Source organism: Chiroxiphia lanceolata, chromosome 17 (assembly GCF_009829145.1).
Source record: "Chiroxiphia lanceolata isolate bChiLan1 chromosome 17, bChiLan1.pri, whole genome shotgun sequence".
NCBI classification, from domain to species: domain Eukaryota; kingdom Metazoa; phylum Chordata; class Aves; order Passeriformes; family Pipridae; genus Chiroxiphia; species Chiroxiphia lanceolata.
This window is the reverse complement of record NC_045653.1, coordinates 3345363-3364017: the sequence shown is the minus strand read 5'-3', so window position 1 is coordinate 3364017 and position 18655 is coordinate 3345363. Positions and strand designations below refer to the sequence as shown.

The window sequence follows — 18655 nt, the reverse complement described above, 5'->3', positions numbered from 1 at the left end:
GTGGAAGGCTGGCAGAAGGTGCCTATGTGGAGTTCACATTCACAACACTAATTGAAAGCAACAACTATTGAAAACAGCTTCACAACATAAATGGGAGCACCAGAAGTAGACAGAAAAAACTCATTTTCGCTCTGCAGATTTTATGTCGGGTACTGCAAAGTTCATCTTTTAACTCTGCAGTTCCTGATTTATTGAGAGGAGCAAGAAAGAGACCACAACCAGGAAAGCTGAGTTTTCACAAAGCAAAGGGAAGCCTTATAACTGAAACTTGTACGAGTGTTCTGACAGCTGATTCTGAAGAAAAAGATAATATTCATGCTGGGATGTGATGGGAATCAGTATTTACAAGAAACTTAATCCTTATCACCCAAACCCCCTTCCATCACCACAAAGCAAATTACAGGATGCAACACACAACACTTGACAGCAAGATTTTAATCTATTTGATCAATCAGAAAACAACCCAAAAGACATCTGGGCACTCTTACAGCAACAAGGGTACCTGCTTAGTCTGAACTGCCATAGGACAGGTTTAATTTCATGGGAAAGGAAAAACCATCACAGTTGTAGACTTGCACAGTTTCTTTAGTGACATGGGATTCTTTCTGTCCAGGAAAAAGAACAATGTGGATCTCTTTACAGGGGAATGTGTTATGAATGAAAACATAAACACTACAGCAAAGTGACCTAGAGAACAGCAGGTGGAAAGATTTATTCCTATAGTAAGTAAAAAAACAATCCATCTGAAGAGGCTAAAACCAATTGGGAATAACTGTTTTTATACAAGTACACACAGTAGTTCATACACAACATTGCCTTTGGTGCAGTATTCCTTGAATTTGGCATCCCACTCCTCTGCCTCACTCCTTGCTCTGTTAAACCAGCCAACTTCATGCCAACAGTTTATCTTCCCATTAAAGCCATCATTATATAAATGTATCAGTTGAAGGCTTTATCTTCAAAGTGGTGGAGTTCCTTGATATATAATCTAATCTTTCAAGCTCACCAAAGATTTTTGTCAAACTTCATTAATTGACAAATCAATTTCTGGAGGTTTGGATCTATTTGCAAGACCTACTTCCCTCCTTCTTTTTTTTTTCCCCCCCCTTCTCTAGTAAATGCTGGAAAACCCTTCCAAGTGCCACAGGGAGGAAATGATGACGTTCAGGCTTTCAGATGTTGTTATCTTGTGAGCTGTGGTCTCGCTTTAAACCCCTTCTGATGGTCTCTGCACCAAGACTTCAGTTTAATAATTTGAAGGATTATTGGCAGCCGAAATGAGGATTTGTGGATCCTGAGTGAAATACATTGTAATAACAACTGTCAGGCTGATTTGGATGCTCAGGCCTCTAAGCCTCTCCAGCAATATGTGAGTGCTTTGATGCAGTCACAGCTATGGTCTGTACTTCAGCATTATTTCTGAAGTCATATTCCACTGCTTCATATTTTCAAAAAACCCAGATAAATATTAAAAAAAAAAAAAAAGAAAAAGAAAAAAGACAAAGGCAAAGCTTTTAAGCTTTTAGCTTTTAAAACCAAAAAGCAAAACTAAGTTAAAAGGAGTTGAAAGCATTTCCTTTTCCTCACTGTGCTCAGTTGAATAACAAATAATTAAAAGGGTGGCTAAGAGCATAAACTCATCCCAAGGCCTTGGCAATCAGCTGGAATCACGATCCAAAGCCTGGGGAGATTGGGGGTCTTTGCTTCTCCACCTGTATAATGTGAACTGGGATACCAAGGGACCCCTGCACCCCTCAAAGGGGAAGGAGAGCTCTGCTTCACTCCTGGCTCTGGCACGTGCAGGTAACAGGTCACAGAAATGCCCATGGACAGAATAAGTGGCAAAAAAAGAATTTTAAAAGTCTGTTTTCAAGCTCAACCAGTGTGAAAATGCACCGTACTCCTGCAGACAGACCGACAGACAGACACACACCGTTGCAAAGCAGGTTTTGCACTCTCATGCTCCATCTGCTGGTTCTGCAGCAGGATTTAAGACATCGACATGCCTTTTTTTTTTTTTTTTTCTTTTCCCCCAGCTGTGCAACGCCCCGGCTCATCTGGATAAATTGTCAAGTGTTAAACAAGAAGTCATGTTCATCTCAATATTTCAGAGTCCACGGGGGAAAAATAAAAGGGTAAAATATTTACGACAAAATGTAAAACAGCTGAACATGTAAGGAACAGAGCTGTTCCTAAATGCCTTGCAAATGCCTCAGGGTTAAAAGCCTTAACGTGGTAAAAATGTAGTGCTCTCTTCCATTTCGCCTCTGCCTGGCTTTTGTATTATACAGTAAAGCATCCAGGAAAGCCAATTAACGTGCATTTTATTCTTTGAAACGTTTAAAATTGGGCACTTTCAGCGCATAAACTCTCAGCATCTCTTATTATTTGAGTGCTTTTTATTGCTGACTTGTGTATATTAAAAATACATTTAAAAAATGAAAAGCATTTATGTTTCAAGCTGCCTGTGGAAAAGCAACAAGAGAAACACGAGCAGGAAGCAGCGAACAGTGGTTTGTCCCAGGACAAAGATGGGATCATGACTATGCAAATCCTTAATGAAGGCTTTGCAAGGCTGGGCCTGTCATTCACTCCCAGGATGAGCTATGGTTTATGTTACACAGAGGAGGCACAGGGACTCCTCAGTGGGAGTTCAATGGATAACACATGCACTGCAAGAACACACACACACAGCATCCTCCTTCCCAGTTTCCTCCCACTAACTGGGCTTTTCACACTCGGATAAAGCGACATCTGGAAACGATCATCTCATCTCACCCTCCAAAAACCAACAGAAGCCATAATAACATGGTAATAAGGGATGAAATTTTATGGAAGATGCCTCTTAACTGAAGACTAAAAGACACCATGAAATTTAAATAACTGGCTTTTAGCAGGGGACTGAGTGACAATCAAGTTAAAAAAAATGCCTGGCCTGTTTTCGCAAATGGTGGGGCAGATTTTGAGTGGGTGTAAAAGGCTGACTCAGGTAAATCAGTGCCAGGTTTGCACAAGCCAAGGATACAGCCCTGTGCAATCACGTTTTTAGGACTACAATGGAGAAACCCTTAAACTGAGAACACTGAAGTGAAGCTGCATAAGCAAGTAGGAAAGAAGTTATTAACACATCAAATATCTGCTCGTGCTGCTTCCCCCCCTGCACAGTTTTGTTAAGAGAGCTGAAAAGAGCAGCCACACAATTATCTGAATGCACACCAGAAGGTTCAAACAACACTGTGCTGTGCACAAAGACAAGAGCCCAGTCCTCTGCTGAAGCCATGGTGGCCTGGGAACACAGGAGCTGCTGGAATGTTGGGTTGGTTGCTCTGTGCACCACTTGTGTCCAGGCTCCAGCCCTGAACATCTGAAAACATCCATGTGGGCCTGGTGGGTCAGTGACCTTCCTGTACTGAGCCTTCATGTGTGTGCCCAGCATATTTCACATGGAATCACAGAATCCTTCAGATTGGAAAAGACTTCCAAGGTCATCAAGTCCAACGTGTGACCCATCACCACCTTCTCAACTAGACCAGAGCATTAAGGGCCATGTCCAGTTGTTCCCTGGACACCACCAGGGATGAGGACTCCACCACCTCCCTGGACAGCCTCTTCCAATGCCTGACCACCCTTTTCAGGAGGAAACTCCTCCTGATGTCCAACCTGAGCCTCCCCTGGCTCAGCTTGAGGTTGTTCCCTCTCCTCCTGTCCCTTGTTCCCTGGGAGCAGAGCCTGACCCCCCCCAGCTCTCCCCTCCTGTCAGGGGGTTGCAGAGCCAGAAGGTCCCCCCTGAGCCTCCTCTTCTCCAGGCTGAGCCTCCCCAGCTCCCTCAGCTGCTCCTGCTGCTCCAGCCCCTTCCCCAGCTCCGTTCCCTTCACCAGACACACTCCAGTCCCTCAAGCTGTAGAAACACAGCCTTGAAAAACTGCAACAAATCCAACTGGTTTGTTTTGACTCCAAATTTCATTCAAACCCACTTTTTGCTTAGAAGAGCGGTGTTCACACAACAGATGTTCAGCTGCCTCACATCCATAATACCACTAAGTCAAACAGCACTCAGGGATTTCTCTCCAACAAAACAGATCAGGGGTTTTGTTGTTGTTTTGGGCTTTTTGTTTTGGTTTGGTTTTTTCCCCTCTCTCTTTCCATTTTTGCCTCTTCAGATTAGGAATGGCTGTTTGGGAGGAAGCCTGGACAGAACTCAGGAGACAAGAAACATCAAAAAGAACAATGTCCTAAATCCAGCTGGTGTGAAACCAAGTGCTGGGAAGGTTCATTTCTTCTGGAAGAAATTGTGAGCTTCCATCATTAGTGAGAACTGGTTTTGGCGTGAGAGCCTCATGCCTTTATGGAACTTGTCATCTTCCTGCCATCTTCCTTCCCACTCCAGAAATAATGCTATATTCAAATCACATTTTGGGAAGCCATTAAATTAAACATCAACACCGCCAGGCAGAAACAGTGTGATGTTGGAAATTAATAACTAGACTTCATCCTAATAAATAAAAATAATAAAAATAATACATTTCTGGATAACAAACTGCCTTTGCAGATAAAAAAAGTAAATCCCTAGAATTTAAATCCATCACGAGCAAAATCCCTCCGGAAAAAAAAATACTCAGACCAAAGCACTATTATGACTGGCTTTATATTCAGAACTGTATTTATGCAGACTAAGATAAGGGCAATCAATCCCCAGGCCTCAGGACAAAAAGCTGATCTTCTGCAGGGATCAGGATAAAGAAAATTCCTCACCATATGTCCCATGGTTAAAGGCAATAGGGGACACGCTTTGTGAGACTCAGGAATGTTCAGGGATTGGTCACTGCTTGAAACAAATATCAGATTTCCATCAGATGTGCTCCAGCAGTAAATCCCAGCCCCTCCTCTGGATGTTGCTGCTTTCCAACACACCCAGTTTAGTGCCTGAACTTTGGATGGATCTTGTCAGCTCCAACAATCTGGCTTTTCAGGACTCCTGTGTTCACTCAGTCACCCAAAGTGCACCAAAACCCTCTGCTTCCCTTTCACCGTTTAACCACCTCCCTCTATCCTCCCAAATTCCTCCTGTTCCATGTAGGTTGCCACTGTTGTTATACCTCAGACAACAGAGCTGCTCCTTTTTTTTCAATTCCTTTCCAGTAAATAATTCATAGAACCAACCTATCCTCTATTCCTGGAAGGTGTCTTTCCAGGGCAACCACATTTCTGCAGCCAACACACCCATAAGTCAGTACTGATGGTTCCTCAAAGAGGACTTGCTCACAGCCCCAAAATGTGTGTCATCAACCAACACTTCACCTTTTCTCTCAGCTCTTACTTTAAGGGTAGTTGCTGCCTTTCTACTCTGACAAACATTAAGTGAGGAGGGGGAAAGAATAAAGCAGAAATAAAGATACACTTATTATCTATTTAATCCATTTGGCAGGGAAAAATCATCATCTTGCACACAGAGGGACTTCAGCTGTTAGGATGTGACACAGATGAAGCCTCTGTCTTTCAGCAATGCTACCAGGTTGTTTCCAAGCACAAACTGGGGATCAAGGACCAAAATGAAGGAATATTGTAACTCTTCTCTCTCTAGCTGACATGCCAAAGGCTATGGAGGTGAAATAAAAGCAAAGTTTCTATTATGAATGTAAGAAATGTCCCTGGAATGCGTACTGGTCTCACAGGCCTTGGGGGAAATGCACAGATGGAAACTCAGACCTGAGGTTGTGTCATTCCCAGTATCTCACCTGCAGCTCTTGGGAATGATGCCATTGAGGGAACAACACCTGCATTTCACTGGGCTACACGAGCCCTTGGTTCAGGGAATTTAGTGAGAGCAAACCCCAGCAGGGGTGGAACAGGCACTGCACAGACTCATCTTACACAGCTGGGGAAGCAAAGTCCCCCCCAGCCCTTCCCAGCACAGAAACCCAGGTAAGGTTTGAGCAAGGAGCTGTGTCAGGGAAGGGTCAGGGTGGATCTCAGGAAAAGGTTCTTCCCCCAGAGGGTGGTTGGCACTGCCCAGGCTCCCCAGGGCAGTGGGCACAGCCCCAAGGCTGCCAGAGCTCCAGGAGGGTTTGGACAACGCTCTGAGGGACAGGGGGGGATTGTTGGGGTGTCTGTGCAGGGCCAGGAGTTGGACTGGATGATCCCTGAGGGTCCCTTCCAGCTCAGGATATTGTAGAATCCTGTGACTCCATGACAAGCTTTTCCTTCACTTGCTAAAAAAGCATCTGTTTTCCCCACTCTCTCCATTTAAAGTTACAGGAGACTGGAGCTAAGAGTTCAGATTTAATATTAATAGGGAAATGAATGTGTGTCTGAGCACAAGGCTTAGAGTAGCTCCAAGTTAAATTAGTCTGTGAATCAGTGATTTCAGTAACACTGACACACTGGTTGTACAGAACACTCTTTCAAATCACTTGATATGCCATTTGTGCAGGGCTTTGACTCACAGACCTGAGTTTTAATTAGTTTTTTTTTTTACTATGAGCTTGAAAAAGAAAATGAAGGCAGCAGTTTGTCAACATTAAGATGTGAACATTTCCTATTCAGTGGGAGATATCACCTTAAAATTCAACCAGAAGGAATTATTTCTGAGCTCACACTAACTCAGTGCACATACTTGTGGCTGTTCAGTTCATGCACTTCACAACAGCACACAAACAGCTCCTTTTTCTAACATTTGTAACAGAGCAAAAGACAAAAATACTTCTATAAATTTGAAAATATAGTTTCAAAATGACAAAAAAAGGGGCAAAAGCTGCTTACTACTGCTAAACTTCCCAAGACTTCATGGCAACAAAGTGCCTGTCAATAACAGCCAGAGGAAAAGGGTTTCCAACTACTTTGTTACACCATATCACACTCTGAATGCTCTGATTATTTGCATTTGTATCAGCTGCTTTATCTGGGGCATTTTTAAAAGCAGTATTGAATCCAGCTCCATAATTCAAGACTAACTTTTATTTCCCTAGGCCAACACAAAAAAATTGAGTATTGATCTTGACAACTGCTCCTTTTTCCAGGAGCTAAATCACATCCTCTGCTGATCAACCCAGGCTCCAGCAGCTTATTTTAAGGGATAGGCTGCATGAGAATTGGAATTTTTTCATATGAGGACAAACCTTCCATTACCATAAGCCTGTTCTGTGAAGAATCACTGCCACACATTTCTGGGGGGCAGATTATGGGGTTTCTCAGGACTTTTCCTCCCCTCCCATTCCTTCCCAAACAATTTTGCTGTCAGACTGGGGAGCTTCCTGCTTCCAAACCACAAGGTCACAAAACCTTCCTCATTTTACAAGTCACCTGCTGCCATCATCCAAAAAGGCAGAGAATTATAGAATCTTTAGGGCTGGAAAAGCCCTCTAAGACCATCGAGTCCAACCATGAAGCCAGCACCACCATGTCCCACCACTAAACCATGTCCCCAGGGGCCACATCCACACACCTTTTGAACACTTCCAGGGATGGGTGGCCTGTTCCAGGGCTTGACAACACTCTCAGTGAAGAATTTTTCATCTAAACCTTCCCTGACACAACTTGAGGCCACTTCCACTTGTTCCCTAGGAGCAGAGCCCGACCCTCATCTGGCTGCACCCTCCTTTGAGGGACTTTTAGAGAGCAACAAGGTCCCCCTGAGCCTCCTTTTCTTCAGTCTGAACAACTGATGAAGAAGCAGCCAGTGTTCTAATGGAGTGAATGGGAAGTTAATGTTCAAGGCAGCTTTCCAGACAGTATTTTAATCAGGACTAAATATTAATTGTGAAGAAAGTCTTTTCTCTGTCCCTTTATTAATATTCATTGAAATGTTACTCTCTGGCCTTGCTTTTCGCCTGAGTTCGTCCCACCAGAAGGCAAACACTTTTCAGATGATGATCCCCCCCAAGATGATGACCTCAATTGCAAGCTCTGCCCTTTTTCCCCCATCCACCAGAGCCCAAAAGGTCTTTTCCATTATTCTGCTTTTCTGTGGAAAACTAAAGAAAGAAAAAAAAAAAAAAAAGCAGGGGAACAGTCAATAAGCAGAGAGAAGAAAATAAGTCTCAAGCTTCCCAAAGCACACTCTGGTGAACAAAGCCCACGAAACAAGGATTTTAAAGAGCTCTGTTTATCTACAGAGCAGGGCTAAAAAACCCCCTCACTGCAGTGCTGAATACAGGCACTATTGGGAACTGTATTCAAACACACCATTCTAATCCTGTTATCTCCTCAACCTGTTATTCTGGGGGTAAAAACTAATGCTTTATATCTGTCTTTCCTTTAACCAACCTTCAACCCCGTGTCTGGTCTTAACCTTAAGCATTCTCTCTCTTTTCCCCATTCCCTGCTGAGCAACTCTTCCCTCTGACTGACAGTTCACTGGTTTGTGCCTCAAGGTCATTTAAGCTTTTCCTGTCCTAAGTCACGACCTATCCCAGTCTCTGAAAAAAACAAATAACCTCAAACTCAAAACAAGCAAAAAAAAAAATAAAATAAAATAATAAAAATCATTCATGCAGGCTTTGCCATATTTTCTGACATTTGGCTTTTCCTGGAAGGAGGCAAGCTGGGACTTAATTTCCAGTATCATTTCTCAAGATCAAATATTAATCAAGTCTTGTAATGCTGTCCTGGGGAAAACCAAAAGCATCACCAGTGGGTAACAGATGCCTGGGCACATACTGCTTACAGAAATTTGGATAAGATATTATCCAGTTTCATAAAACTTCTTTGTGCTCACTTCAAGCAGGACCTTTCATAATTAGTTTTTAGGGGTTTTATCTAATGAAAAAATTTTTTCAACTTCATTAAACAACTTGCATTCAGTCTGATCAAAAATCTGAAACTCATGGATGATTTTGGTAAGAGCTGCATCACGGTGTAATGACTTTAAGCTCATCCTGAGCCATCCTGGCCATACTTTTGCTCTGATTCAAGGCTGATAGTCAGAAAACAAATGAACTTTGTAAATTAGCTCCTGTTGCTTGATTTTAAGTGGAAGAAAAACATGGTCCTTCCCAATCCTTTTCTAATTTTTATTTTCATATCTAAATAAGAATCTCACTGCAACACTGAAGGCTAAATTGAAGGCTATGCCAGCACTTATTCAGCCTTCCCAGAACACAAATACTCTCTCTCAATGTGAAAGGAGTATTTAGTACAAGGGACATTGACTTCTCAATTTTGGAACTGTTGCAGACACCTTCTGTTTATTGTTACACTGATTTCTTGCAATTTAAATAAGTAAATACTTCCCCCAGCACAGGTGATATTCTCTACTATTACTTCTGCAGTCAGTTTTGTTATCTTTATTTGTGGGCTTAATAAACACAGCACAACACTAAACAGTGCAGTAAAACAGGGCTGTTCCAGTGCTCTACTGATTGCCTACAAATGTGGAGGAGTTTGGTACTTCCCTCTCTTGCTAAGGCAAAGTAATGACAAATAAAAGAACCAAGAAAATTCACTTGAAAAAAGCAGCATCACTCATCCCTCAACTATTTAAAAACCCCTCAGTTTTCCCTGATGCCGTTCATTAGGTGCTCCCAGGAAAATCAAGGCAGCAGAGCTCTTTTCTCAGTTCAGCACATTTTTTTTTTTTAAATCTCTACCGTGAAAGTTTTGTGTAATTATCCTCAAAATGGGGTATTTTGAAGGAGTTCCACGACATAGGGGAATTGGAATAATGAATTGCATTTTCTTGTCTGTCATTTCAGTTGGCATTTGGTGCAAGTTGCACATCTTTAGCTGTTAAAGTCTCTCCCTCCAAGTCCACGCTTAGATCAAGATCATTCTGATTTCTCCCACCCGATGCCCTAAAGAAAACATAAATGCCATCACCATCAATCTCAACAAGCTCTGCATGACAGCTAACATTAACAGAATGACCTTCTCCAGTTAGATTTTCATTAGGAAAATAGGATGGAAAACAGAAAGTGGCTCAGCCAATTTGAACAAATTACCCACGTCATCCCTCTCGATGTCAGTCGATACCTGAGCTGAGCAAGGAAACTCAGCACTTTGGGACCCAGGACTAGACATCATTAAGCACAAAGTCAACATGCTGTTATTTTAACCCCTGAATTAAACCAAAGCCAGCATCCTCTACAGGTGATGCAGGGAAGTTTGGCTGCTGCAGGGAGTGTGCCTGCAAAGGGGCGACACGATGAGCTACAGAGCAAATCTCAGCACGTCATATCTCCATTTGCAAATGCACAGTCCCAGGCCAGGCCTGCAGTTATTTCTGGTGATGGTTAGAGAATTTGACCACATTAGTGAAGGAGAAGAAAGCCAAAAGATGAGCAGCAGAGCATGTGCCAACTTTCCTAAACAGGCCAGGACATCTTCCATGTCACTTCACGCTTTCCACAAAGCTGCAGCACAAAGCCTCTAAACATCTGATGGACAGGGCAAACACCTCTGTGTGCCAGGGCCTCATGCTCAGATTTATTTATTTGGAACCAAATCTCCTCAAACAGACACTAAATATTCACTGATAATAATAAAGGATGTGCCCCATACACACCCAACAACACAATCAACCTGCCAGGCTTCCTCCCTTGGTAGAGGAAGGGGGTGCTGCTGGGGGTGCTCCTGCTGTGGACAGTGGGTGAGGAGCACTAACATCTCCCTGCTTAATCCCATTCCAGCATGGCATTCGGCTGCTCTGGATGCCTTCCTCACACTTCAGTCTTGATATTTTGCCAGAAGAAGTAACTGGAACCAAGACACTTTTCTGTAAGATTTCCACTGCTCAAATCCGCTTGCTGTAAACCACTAATTTGTAGGGAGGGGAAAAAAGGTTATAGAAAAAAGCAGAGTAACCTTTTAGTCTCTGTCCTTTGTTCCTTCCACAGTAAGGACCTTGGAAAAAATTATAAAAATGCAAACTCTGAGAAGGCAGTTGTGTGCTGGAAAAAAACTGGGAGGCAAAAAAGTGCTTTGCTCATCCCCTTGCCAGGCAGAGCTTGATTTCCCTTAATGGCTAATGATTAATGTATGACAACAGAGTGCACAGCCAATATATCTGAAACATGAGGAACATGATCCTTTAGATTTTCCTGGGAAGGCTTAGAAAGAAGATAGACTTCTTCTGTCCCTGGATCAAAACCGATCCACTCCAATATGAAAGAGGGAAGGAGGATGGTGCACAGTGTTTGAATGTGTTTCTCTGTCAGAAGTGAGGAGAAGAATCATCTCCATCAAATGGAACACAAAATTGCATTTTAAAAACTAAATGCTTCCTCTTTCACCACACTGCCCTCAAACTGGTATCAGTGTCAAGGTGTTAATAAACACTCCTGATTCATTACCCAAGAACTTGTTATGCAAAATTTTGTTATGCACTTAGAGGTGAGTATTAATCATAGACTGGCCTTAAGAACAATTCTGGTCAGAAAACTCTCCTCTCTGCCCATTTCAACAAAAAGCAGCCACACACTGAGGCAAAACTTAGTCAAATACAGCACATGCATAAAACCAACACCTGCCTAGGGAATAAAACATAAACTATTCCAGGATGCATCTCAATTCATAATGTCAATTCAGATGGCACACCTACAGCAAGGAAGGGAACCAAAGTGTCCCAAAAAGCAGCAGCAATCCTACCTGCACACTTGGTCCTGGTGGTGAGGGGGGGTCCAGGGGGGCCTGTTCCTCCTTCCCCGGGGCGCGTGAGCAGCACCCGGATCTCGTACTCCACGTCGGGGTCCAAGTGCCACAGTTTGTAATTGGGGGAGTCCACAATGTGAGTCTCTGCCCAGTTGCCCGTGGTTGTCCGATACTCCACCTCCTTGAGGATGATGGGCCCGTCCCCGATGATGGAGTTGGCGTTGGGTTTGATCCACAGGTACGTGGCTCCCACGGCCAGGAGCTCCGGAGGGGCGATGGGAGTGGGGGGCTCTGCAGGCAAAGAGAAATCAAAGAATTCCGTCAAAAAGATCAATTTTCCACTATATATCCATGTAGCAAGGCTGCCCCCAAAATCCATTGTAACACAGGCACAATTTACCAAATCTTTTGTAAGAATTTAATCTGTTCCTGAAAAGAACTGCACTTTTTTGGTGCTAAAAATTCAGCCCCTTTTACTGGGGGTAGTATTACCAATTCAGAAACACCTGCAGTAACCACAAAGCAACCTCTGTTTAAAATAAAACACAAAAGTCACTTCTAAAAGATCACAAGGTTTATACTTGCTCCCTCTTTTAAGCATCTGTGCAATAGCACTCAATATAATACTGGAGGGTAAGGGGGAAAAAGGAAGTCTTAAATTAAGATAAATGAGTGCATTTAACATATTCCATGAATGAAAAGGCTCCAGTACAGCCCTTTCTCTGCCCTGTGACCTGACACAGCAGAATCTCCCAATCACTGATCTGTGGTTCAGCCAAATTCTCATGCTTAACATGGCACAATTAGCAGCGAGTGGAAAACTCAGATCACTTGCTCGTTTTCTGATTTCAACAGGTAAAATCCAGGTTAAAGATGGGATGTAATTTCTAAGCAAAGCACTGGCTGTGTGTCTGAGACAATCCTAGCAAATTTAAACACTAGGGATCTTCCCATGACCAGTGATACCAGAACTGGCTTAAACTGGGGCTCCTGAAAAACTGAGAACTAAGAAAAACTCGAAGGCAACAGTGAATCGACACCTCCTGCCATGTTTGACTGCAAAGTTTCCTTAACTTCACGAGCAAAGGTACTCAAGAAAGTCTGCATGAGACTTGAAGAGGGTCTGGATGTCTGAGAAGCAGCACGAGGAGGCAGAACTCGGCTGCTGAGCGTCACCTCTGTGAGAAAAAGCAAAGCAAGCTGATAAAAGACATCTCAGCAGTTCCCTTTGATGGGAGCTACAAAAAAAAAATACAATCTACAGAGCTCTGGCTGCCTGCCTGATTTTTATTATTCCTTTTCTCCTCTCTGTCAGTGTATAAATAACACTTGCATACTGGAAACCACATGAACAGTGAACGCTTTGTGGTTTGGAAAACCTGAGCTGAACGGGGCAGGATTATCAGCAATTTCCTGGATCTCATCAAGTCTTCCCTCTGCCCCACTCTGATGTGGTTTGCCCTCAGCCCAGAGGACACAAACTCTATTCTCTTATGAAGCTAAGGTGACAAAAAAAAAGGTTTTTATCATGAGGGTGCTGAAACACTGGCACAGGTTGCCCAGAGAAGCTGTGGCTGCCCCTGGATCCCTGGAAGTGTCCAAGGCCAGGATGGACAGGGCTTGGAGCAACCTGGGCTGGTGGAAGGTGTCCCTGCCCATGGCAGGGGGTGGGATGAGATGAGCTTTAAGATCCTTCCCAACCCAAACCAACCTGTGATCCCCATCTCAGAAAAAGAAACCTACAAATGTAACAACATCCCAATAATTTAAAGTTCCGTGAGAGTTACTCTAAATTCCTCTTTTAAAGGTGATCCCTCAAAGAACCCGGAAAACTGAAACAGTGCAGGACCCACAAAAATGGGGAAGGAAAAAGTTTGAGCACCCCACGACAGGAAGAAGATTCTTGCAGGTTAACATCTGCTCAGTGAAGACAAACAAATGCACAGAAACCTTTATTATGCAAAATGATCAACTGAAATGTTACTTAATTTCATTTCCTCTGGCTAACACTAATTACAAGGAGCCCTGCTACCTCCTAGGGATTGACTGCAGGAGTTGTACATTGTAACTCTGCAAAAAAAAAAAAAAAAAAAAGCAATCTGAATTGTAATTGCAGCAGGAATCCAACATTTACAAAACCAGTGACACCAGCTATGTTTTCTGTGGAATGTTTATTTTTGTTTTTATTTTGTCCTCTTCCCCTAAGTCCTGCCAGAATCTCTTTCTGCTATGAAATACCAAGCTGATTATGTTTTGACTTACTGAGGTTATTTCTCCAAGAAAACTGTTTTCAAGAAACGCATGCAGATACGTTTTCATTAAAAATCAAATTATTATAAATCACAAGCAGCTTATTACTTGTTTCCTGGTGCAAGACAATTAAAAGACAGACTTGGTGATTTTTATTCCCAATGCAAAAATGACATCTTACAAGTCACATCACAAGACAAATGAAATATTAAACTCCATTCTCCTGGGCTGCACATTTCAATAGCAACGTGATCCAGGTTTCTTTGGGATTTGATGGCAAGTTAGAAGAGATTTATGGGACTGAGCTTAATTAATAGAGCAGTTTATCCTGCTGAACAGACATGAAAATCTCATCTAACAAGTTTAGAAACTACAACTGCCAAACTGATTTAAATTAAGATGTCACGCAGCATTACCATCTTCTCTATTTTAGTCCAAATCTAAACCCTCCTCACCAAACAGAACTGTAATGGTGGGTTTCTCCCTTCCCCTCGCCCCCATTAATTTTCCCCTTTCTGTACCATTTGAAAAACAGGTGCTATAAAATATTATAAAACTAGGAATTTAAACTGTTGCTCCCATTTTCTGAATTTAAGAAACTAAGATGAGCAGCCATTACAACAGTTATTCAGGGCTCAATCCCACCTCACTGAAAATAATGGATTCTTTCCTACTGGCACCAATTGGAGAAGCAGCTTTTTTTTAATATCACTGTGCCAAATGACTACAAGTGATCTAAACAAGTTATCCATTATTTAGCAAAACTGGCACAGAATAAAGGCCCATTTTTTTGCCCTCTGTTCCAAACCCCACTTGTCAGTCACAGATGACCAGCCTGATGTTATGAGTTCACTGTTTTAATTAAAATCTCTATGGGACCTTGATTAAATAAACATGGTGACAGATTGGCCTTTTACACATGGAAGTGTGAACAACAGTATTTTAAGCCCCATTTCATGCCAACACTATTTTACATTACAGGCTTTGTCTTGCCTGTTGCTCCTTTTCAGGCATTGTCCCATTCCCCTCCAGACAGGGAGGAGGAAGCCACTGGTACCCCAGGAACAAACACATCTGGAACTGGATTGCTGCAGCTGGAATATCCACCCTGAATCCCAGACTTGGGAAGGACACAGAAAAACCATGGGAGCTCTCTTTCAAGGAAACAAAAGTAGTACAGGCCCAAAAAAGGGGGTTATTGACCACGAGTAGATTTTATTATATGTGCAAAGCAGGTCCAGTTGTGCAGACACAAAGGGAATTTGGGATGTGCCTTTGTCCTCCCACTAGAAAAGGAGATACAGCTCAGAAGGCTGAACACTGTTAGAGCTGTAAAACGACATGAATTTTAGTAATACAGAGTGTGAGGAAACAAAACTAACAGGAGGCACAAACCAGAAACCACACAGAATCACAGAATGTCTCGAGCTGGAAGGAATCCATGAGGATCATCAAATCCAACTCCCTGTTCCTCACAGAACCACCTAAAACTCAACAACACATCATGACAGGACAAGGGGTGATGGCTTTAAACTGCCAGAGGGCAGGGTGAGATGGGACACGGGGAAGAAATCCTTCCCTGTGAGGGTGGGGAGGCCCTGGCACAGGTTGCCCAGAGAAGCTGTGGCTGCCCCATCCCTGGAAGTGTCCAAGGCCAGGTTGGATGGGGCTTGGAGCAACCTGGGCTAGTGGGAGGTGTCCCTGAGCTTTAATGTCCCTTCCAACCCAAACCATCCCACGATTCTCCATGACTAAGAGCATCATCCAGACACTTCCTGAACTCTGAAAGGCCATGAACACTCTACTTCCCAACTATTGTGGAAAACACACGTACTTTACTCCTGGGCAACAGTTCCTGAGTGTTTCTACTCTACCACTGGAATATTTCTCTTTTTGACTCTCTAAGCAATTTTCAGATGATGGAAGGAAAATGGGTTCCATGAATCCTGAAGATGCAACTGGGAAGACTGAAAAACTACAGAAAAATCCTTGTCACTGCCTCCTGGGAAATAACTCATAAAAAAAGACAGTACAGAAAATGTAATCTTAAAGCAGCTACAGAAACCTCTTAAGCTATGGATTTTATATTAATAACATTCAATTTTTTTTTAATTACTTCCTTGTTCATAAAAAACCCACCTGATAACCTATACAGCCAAGGTGATCATGAACTCTCATTTGCATGGGATGGGCTAGGGATGGTTTTAGACAAAAAGAGCCCCCAGTGCTACAAAACCCTGGTACACGAGACCAAGTTCAACAATTCTGTTTCTGAAGTGCCACCCTGGGCTCCCTCGTTTCACTCCTGTTTTGTTTTCTCACATGCACACAACACATAGCACAGGTCTAAAAATAACATCAGAAGAGACACATTTTTTTTCTTATCCTTTGGGGAATGGAGAGGTGGGATGGGAGCTGCTCTCAAAAGGCATTTGCCTGACAAGCAAGGTCTGTGTTTTCAAACATGATACTGCTTATTCCCCTACTAATGGGAATTGTAAGCTTTTCTCACCACGTCCCAAACGAGCAGCTGGGGACTGTGCCTGCCAAATGGATAAGGATGGCACTGGAAGGCAAGGAAACCAAATTTCAAGCTTCTCAAAACTCTTTTTAAGCAAAAAAAAAAAAAAAAAACCAGAACAAAATGCATTTATAGAGTTTTGTACAAACAGCAAGACTGTCTGAGCAGCATCTTTGGGCACCCCTTCCAGTTTTACACCACAGCAACGAGCAGCCCGAGCTCTGAATGTGGGTATTTAATACTGGCAGTGTTTATCAGCACATTTTTACCACCACCACAAATGCAGCAGGTGAATTTTGTTTTCCAGTGATTGTCCAAACTTCCACTTATTGCACAAAAAAAAAAAAGCACATGGATTTTACAGTATTTAATGAGATGATTTCACTGTGCTGACACTGCACTAATAGTTTTTGTCTAAAGGAGAGACACTCAGATGTGTCTCACGGTGATGTGACAGCCTGACAGCAGTGGCATGTGCCAACAGGATTGAAAGACTGCCAGAGCATCAGTAAAATCATTCATTAATTCACCTGGACAGGTGAATTGCACCAGTGAATGGTGTGGTCTGTGCCCAAAGAAAAGTGCCCAGCACCAACTCTGATGTGAACAATGTTGAATATTTAATTAAAGCCAAAATCCAGAAAAGCGAGAGAAGAGGAAGACTGAGGATTTCTACAGCCTGTAGAATGAGGGTTGTGGTTTCACAGGTTTCTATATTTTAGAGGTGCAGAAGCCTTCTCTGTTGGGCTTTGCAATCCATTATGAAACAGAGCAGTTCCAGCAGGAAAACTCCACCCTGACACACCTCTGATCTATTCCCATACAGGTCTCTTCCTGCCCCTGTTGAGATCAGCACCATGTCCACTCTCCTGAACCATCAGCCATGGAATGTTTATGTGCTCAGTAATCAATGTGCCCTTTTAGCTCATGGCAGGCTGGGTACCCAGCTGAAGAGCTGGGACATCAGAGCAGCAAGCAGGGGGCTGCTTTAGACGCTGTTGTCCTGTGCTATGGATCACCACATTCAATGTCAGCACTCTCCAACTGATGCTTCTTCCAGCACAAATTTATTAACAGAGCGATCAGGAACTTCAGTCCTCTCTGAAACAGAATCCCTGTGTGCCACAACATGTGATGTGCTTTTTTCCTTTTGCTTTTCCCTTAAGAGCTGGTGCTTCTGCCTGCAGGGGACTCACCACACGTTTCATGTACAAGGAGTGAGAGAGAAAACAAAAACGAGCCAGAAAGATGTGAAAGAATTGAGCAAAGTGGTCAAAGAATCAGGACAACAGCAATGAAAAAACGAGGTGAGCAGATCCCAGGGGACAGCAATCAATAGCACCAAAGAAAGGAAACAGAGCAAGAGACTCAATGTTTGGCAGGATACTCATCCTCTAACATCCCCAAAGCCTCAAATTCAAACAGACTATTCCCTTTACAGCTCACAACAGCATAGGTGCAGTCTTTATACAGGAAGGGAGAAGTTGCTGCAGCCTGCTGAAAATGAAGAACACATATTCTCTGTGTATTATCCCCTTAAGAAGCAGTGGAAATGCTCCTTGGTGAGTTGAACACATATGTTCTCAATTAAGCAACTGGGTTTAAAGAGAAGAACACAGCAATGCTTACAGGAGAAAACCTCTTCACCATTTCCTAAAAGCAGTGCAGTCACAGAATCACAGCATCAACTAGGTTGGAAAAGACCTCTGAGATCATCTAGTCCAACCATGCAAGGCAGCTGGAACAAACCCTGGCTGAAGGAAGTTCATCTGTACCAGAGTCATCTCATCAAAGAAACATCCCTAAAGTCCAGAAAGAGCTGGCACAGCTCCACTGCCTCCTGCCAACCCTTCCAGTGGTGTCACAGGCTGAAGGAGAGGGGCACCAGACACCAAGTGGGAATTACAGCACAGCACTGTTTCATTAGCATTTCACACTATTTGTGCCTCAGAAGCTTAGTCTGAATCCCACCAGAGCCTCAGAGGACGCTTTCATTCCCTAATAAAGAGGAAAATAGCATCGGATTAGTTGAACAGTATCTCATTTCCCAGCGTAAATTAAGTGAATTAGATGGAAGAGTCTGTGCTCTAATTGTAAAGCTTATTACAAGAACTCACACAGATTAGAACTGAATGCTTCTCTTTGAGCCATCATTTGTACTGTAACACAGTTAAAAAAGGTGACTGTAGACTCTCCCAGGGCTCAGTATTGATGTGTAGGAATCTCCTGTGTTGCAGCAAAACACATTCCTTAGCCCTGTGCATCCAGAGTGCCAAAGGCAACCTTTCCCACATGGGTAGG

General features: G+C 43.0%; 1 protein-coding gene across 13 annotated transcripts in view; it reads right to left on the bottom strand.

The window, feature by feature from the left end:
• Positions 1 to 18655, bottom strand: part of PTPRT (protein tyrosine phosphatase receptor type T) — a 448309-nt gene that overhangs the window by 210595 nt on the left and 219059 nt on the right. For all 13 annotated transcript variants that reach the window (XM_032704671.1, XM_032704672.1, XM_032704675.1 and 10 more), the window contains exon 7: positions 11581 to 11874. In XM_032704671.1, the coding sequence (XP_032560562.1) occupies positions 11581 to 11874 (294 nt within the window). The remainder of the gene's footprint in view (positions 1 to 11580; positions 11875 to 18655) is intronic.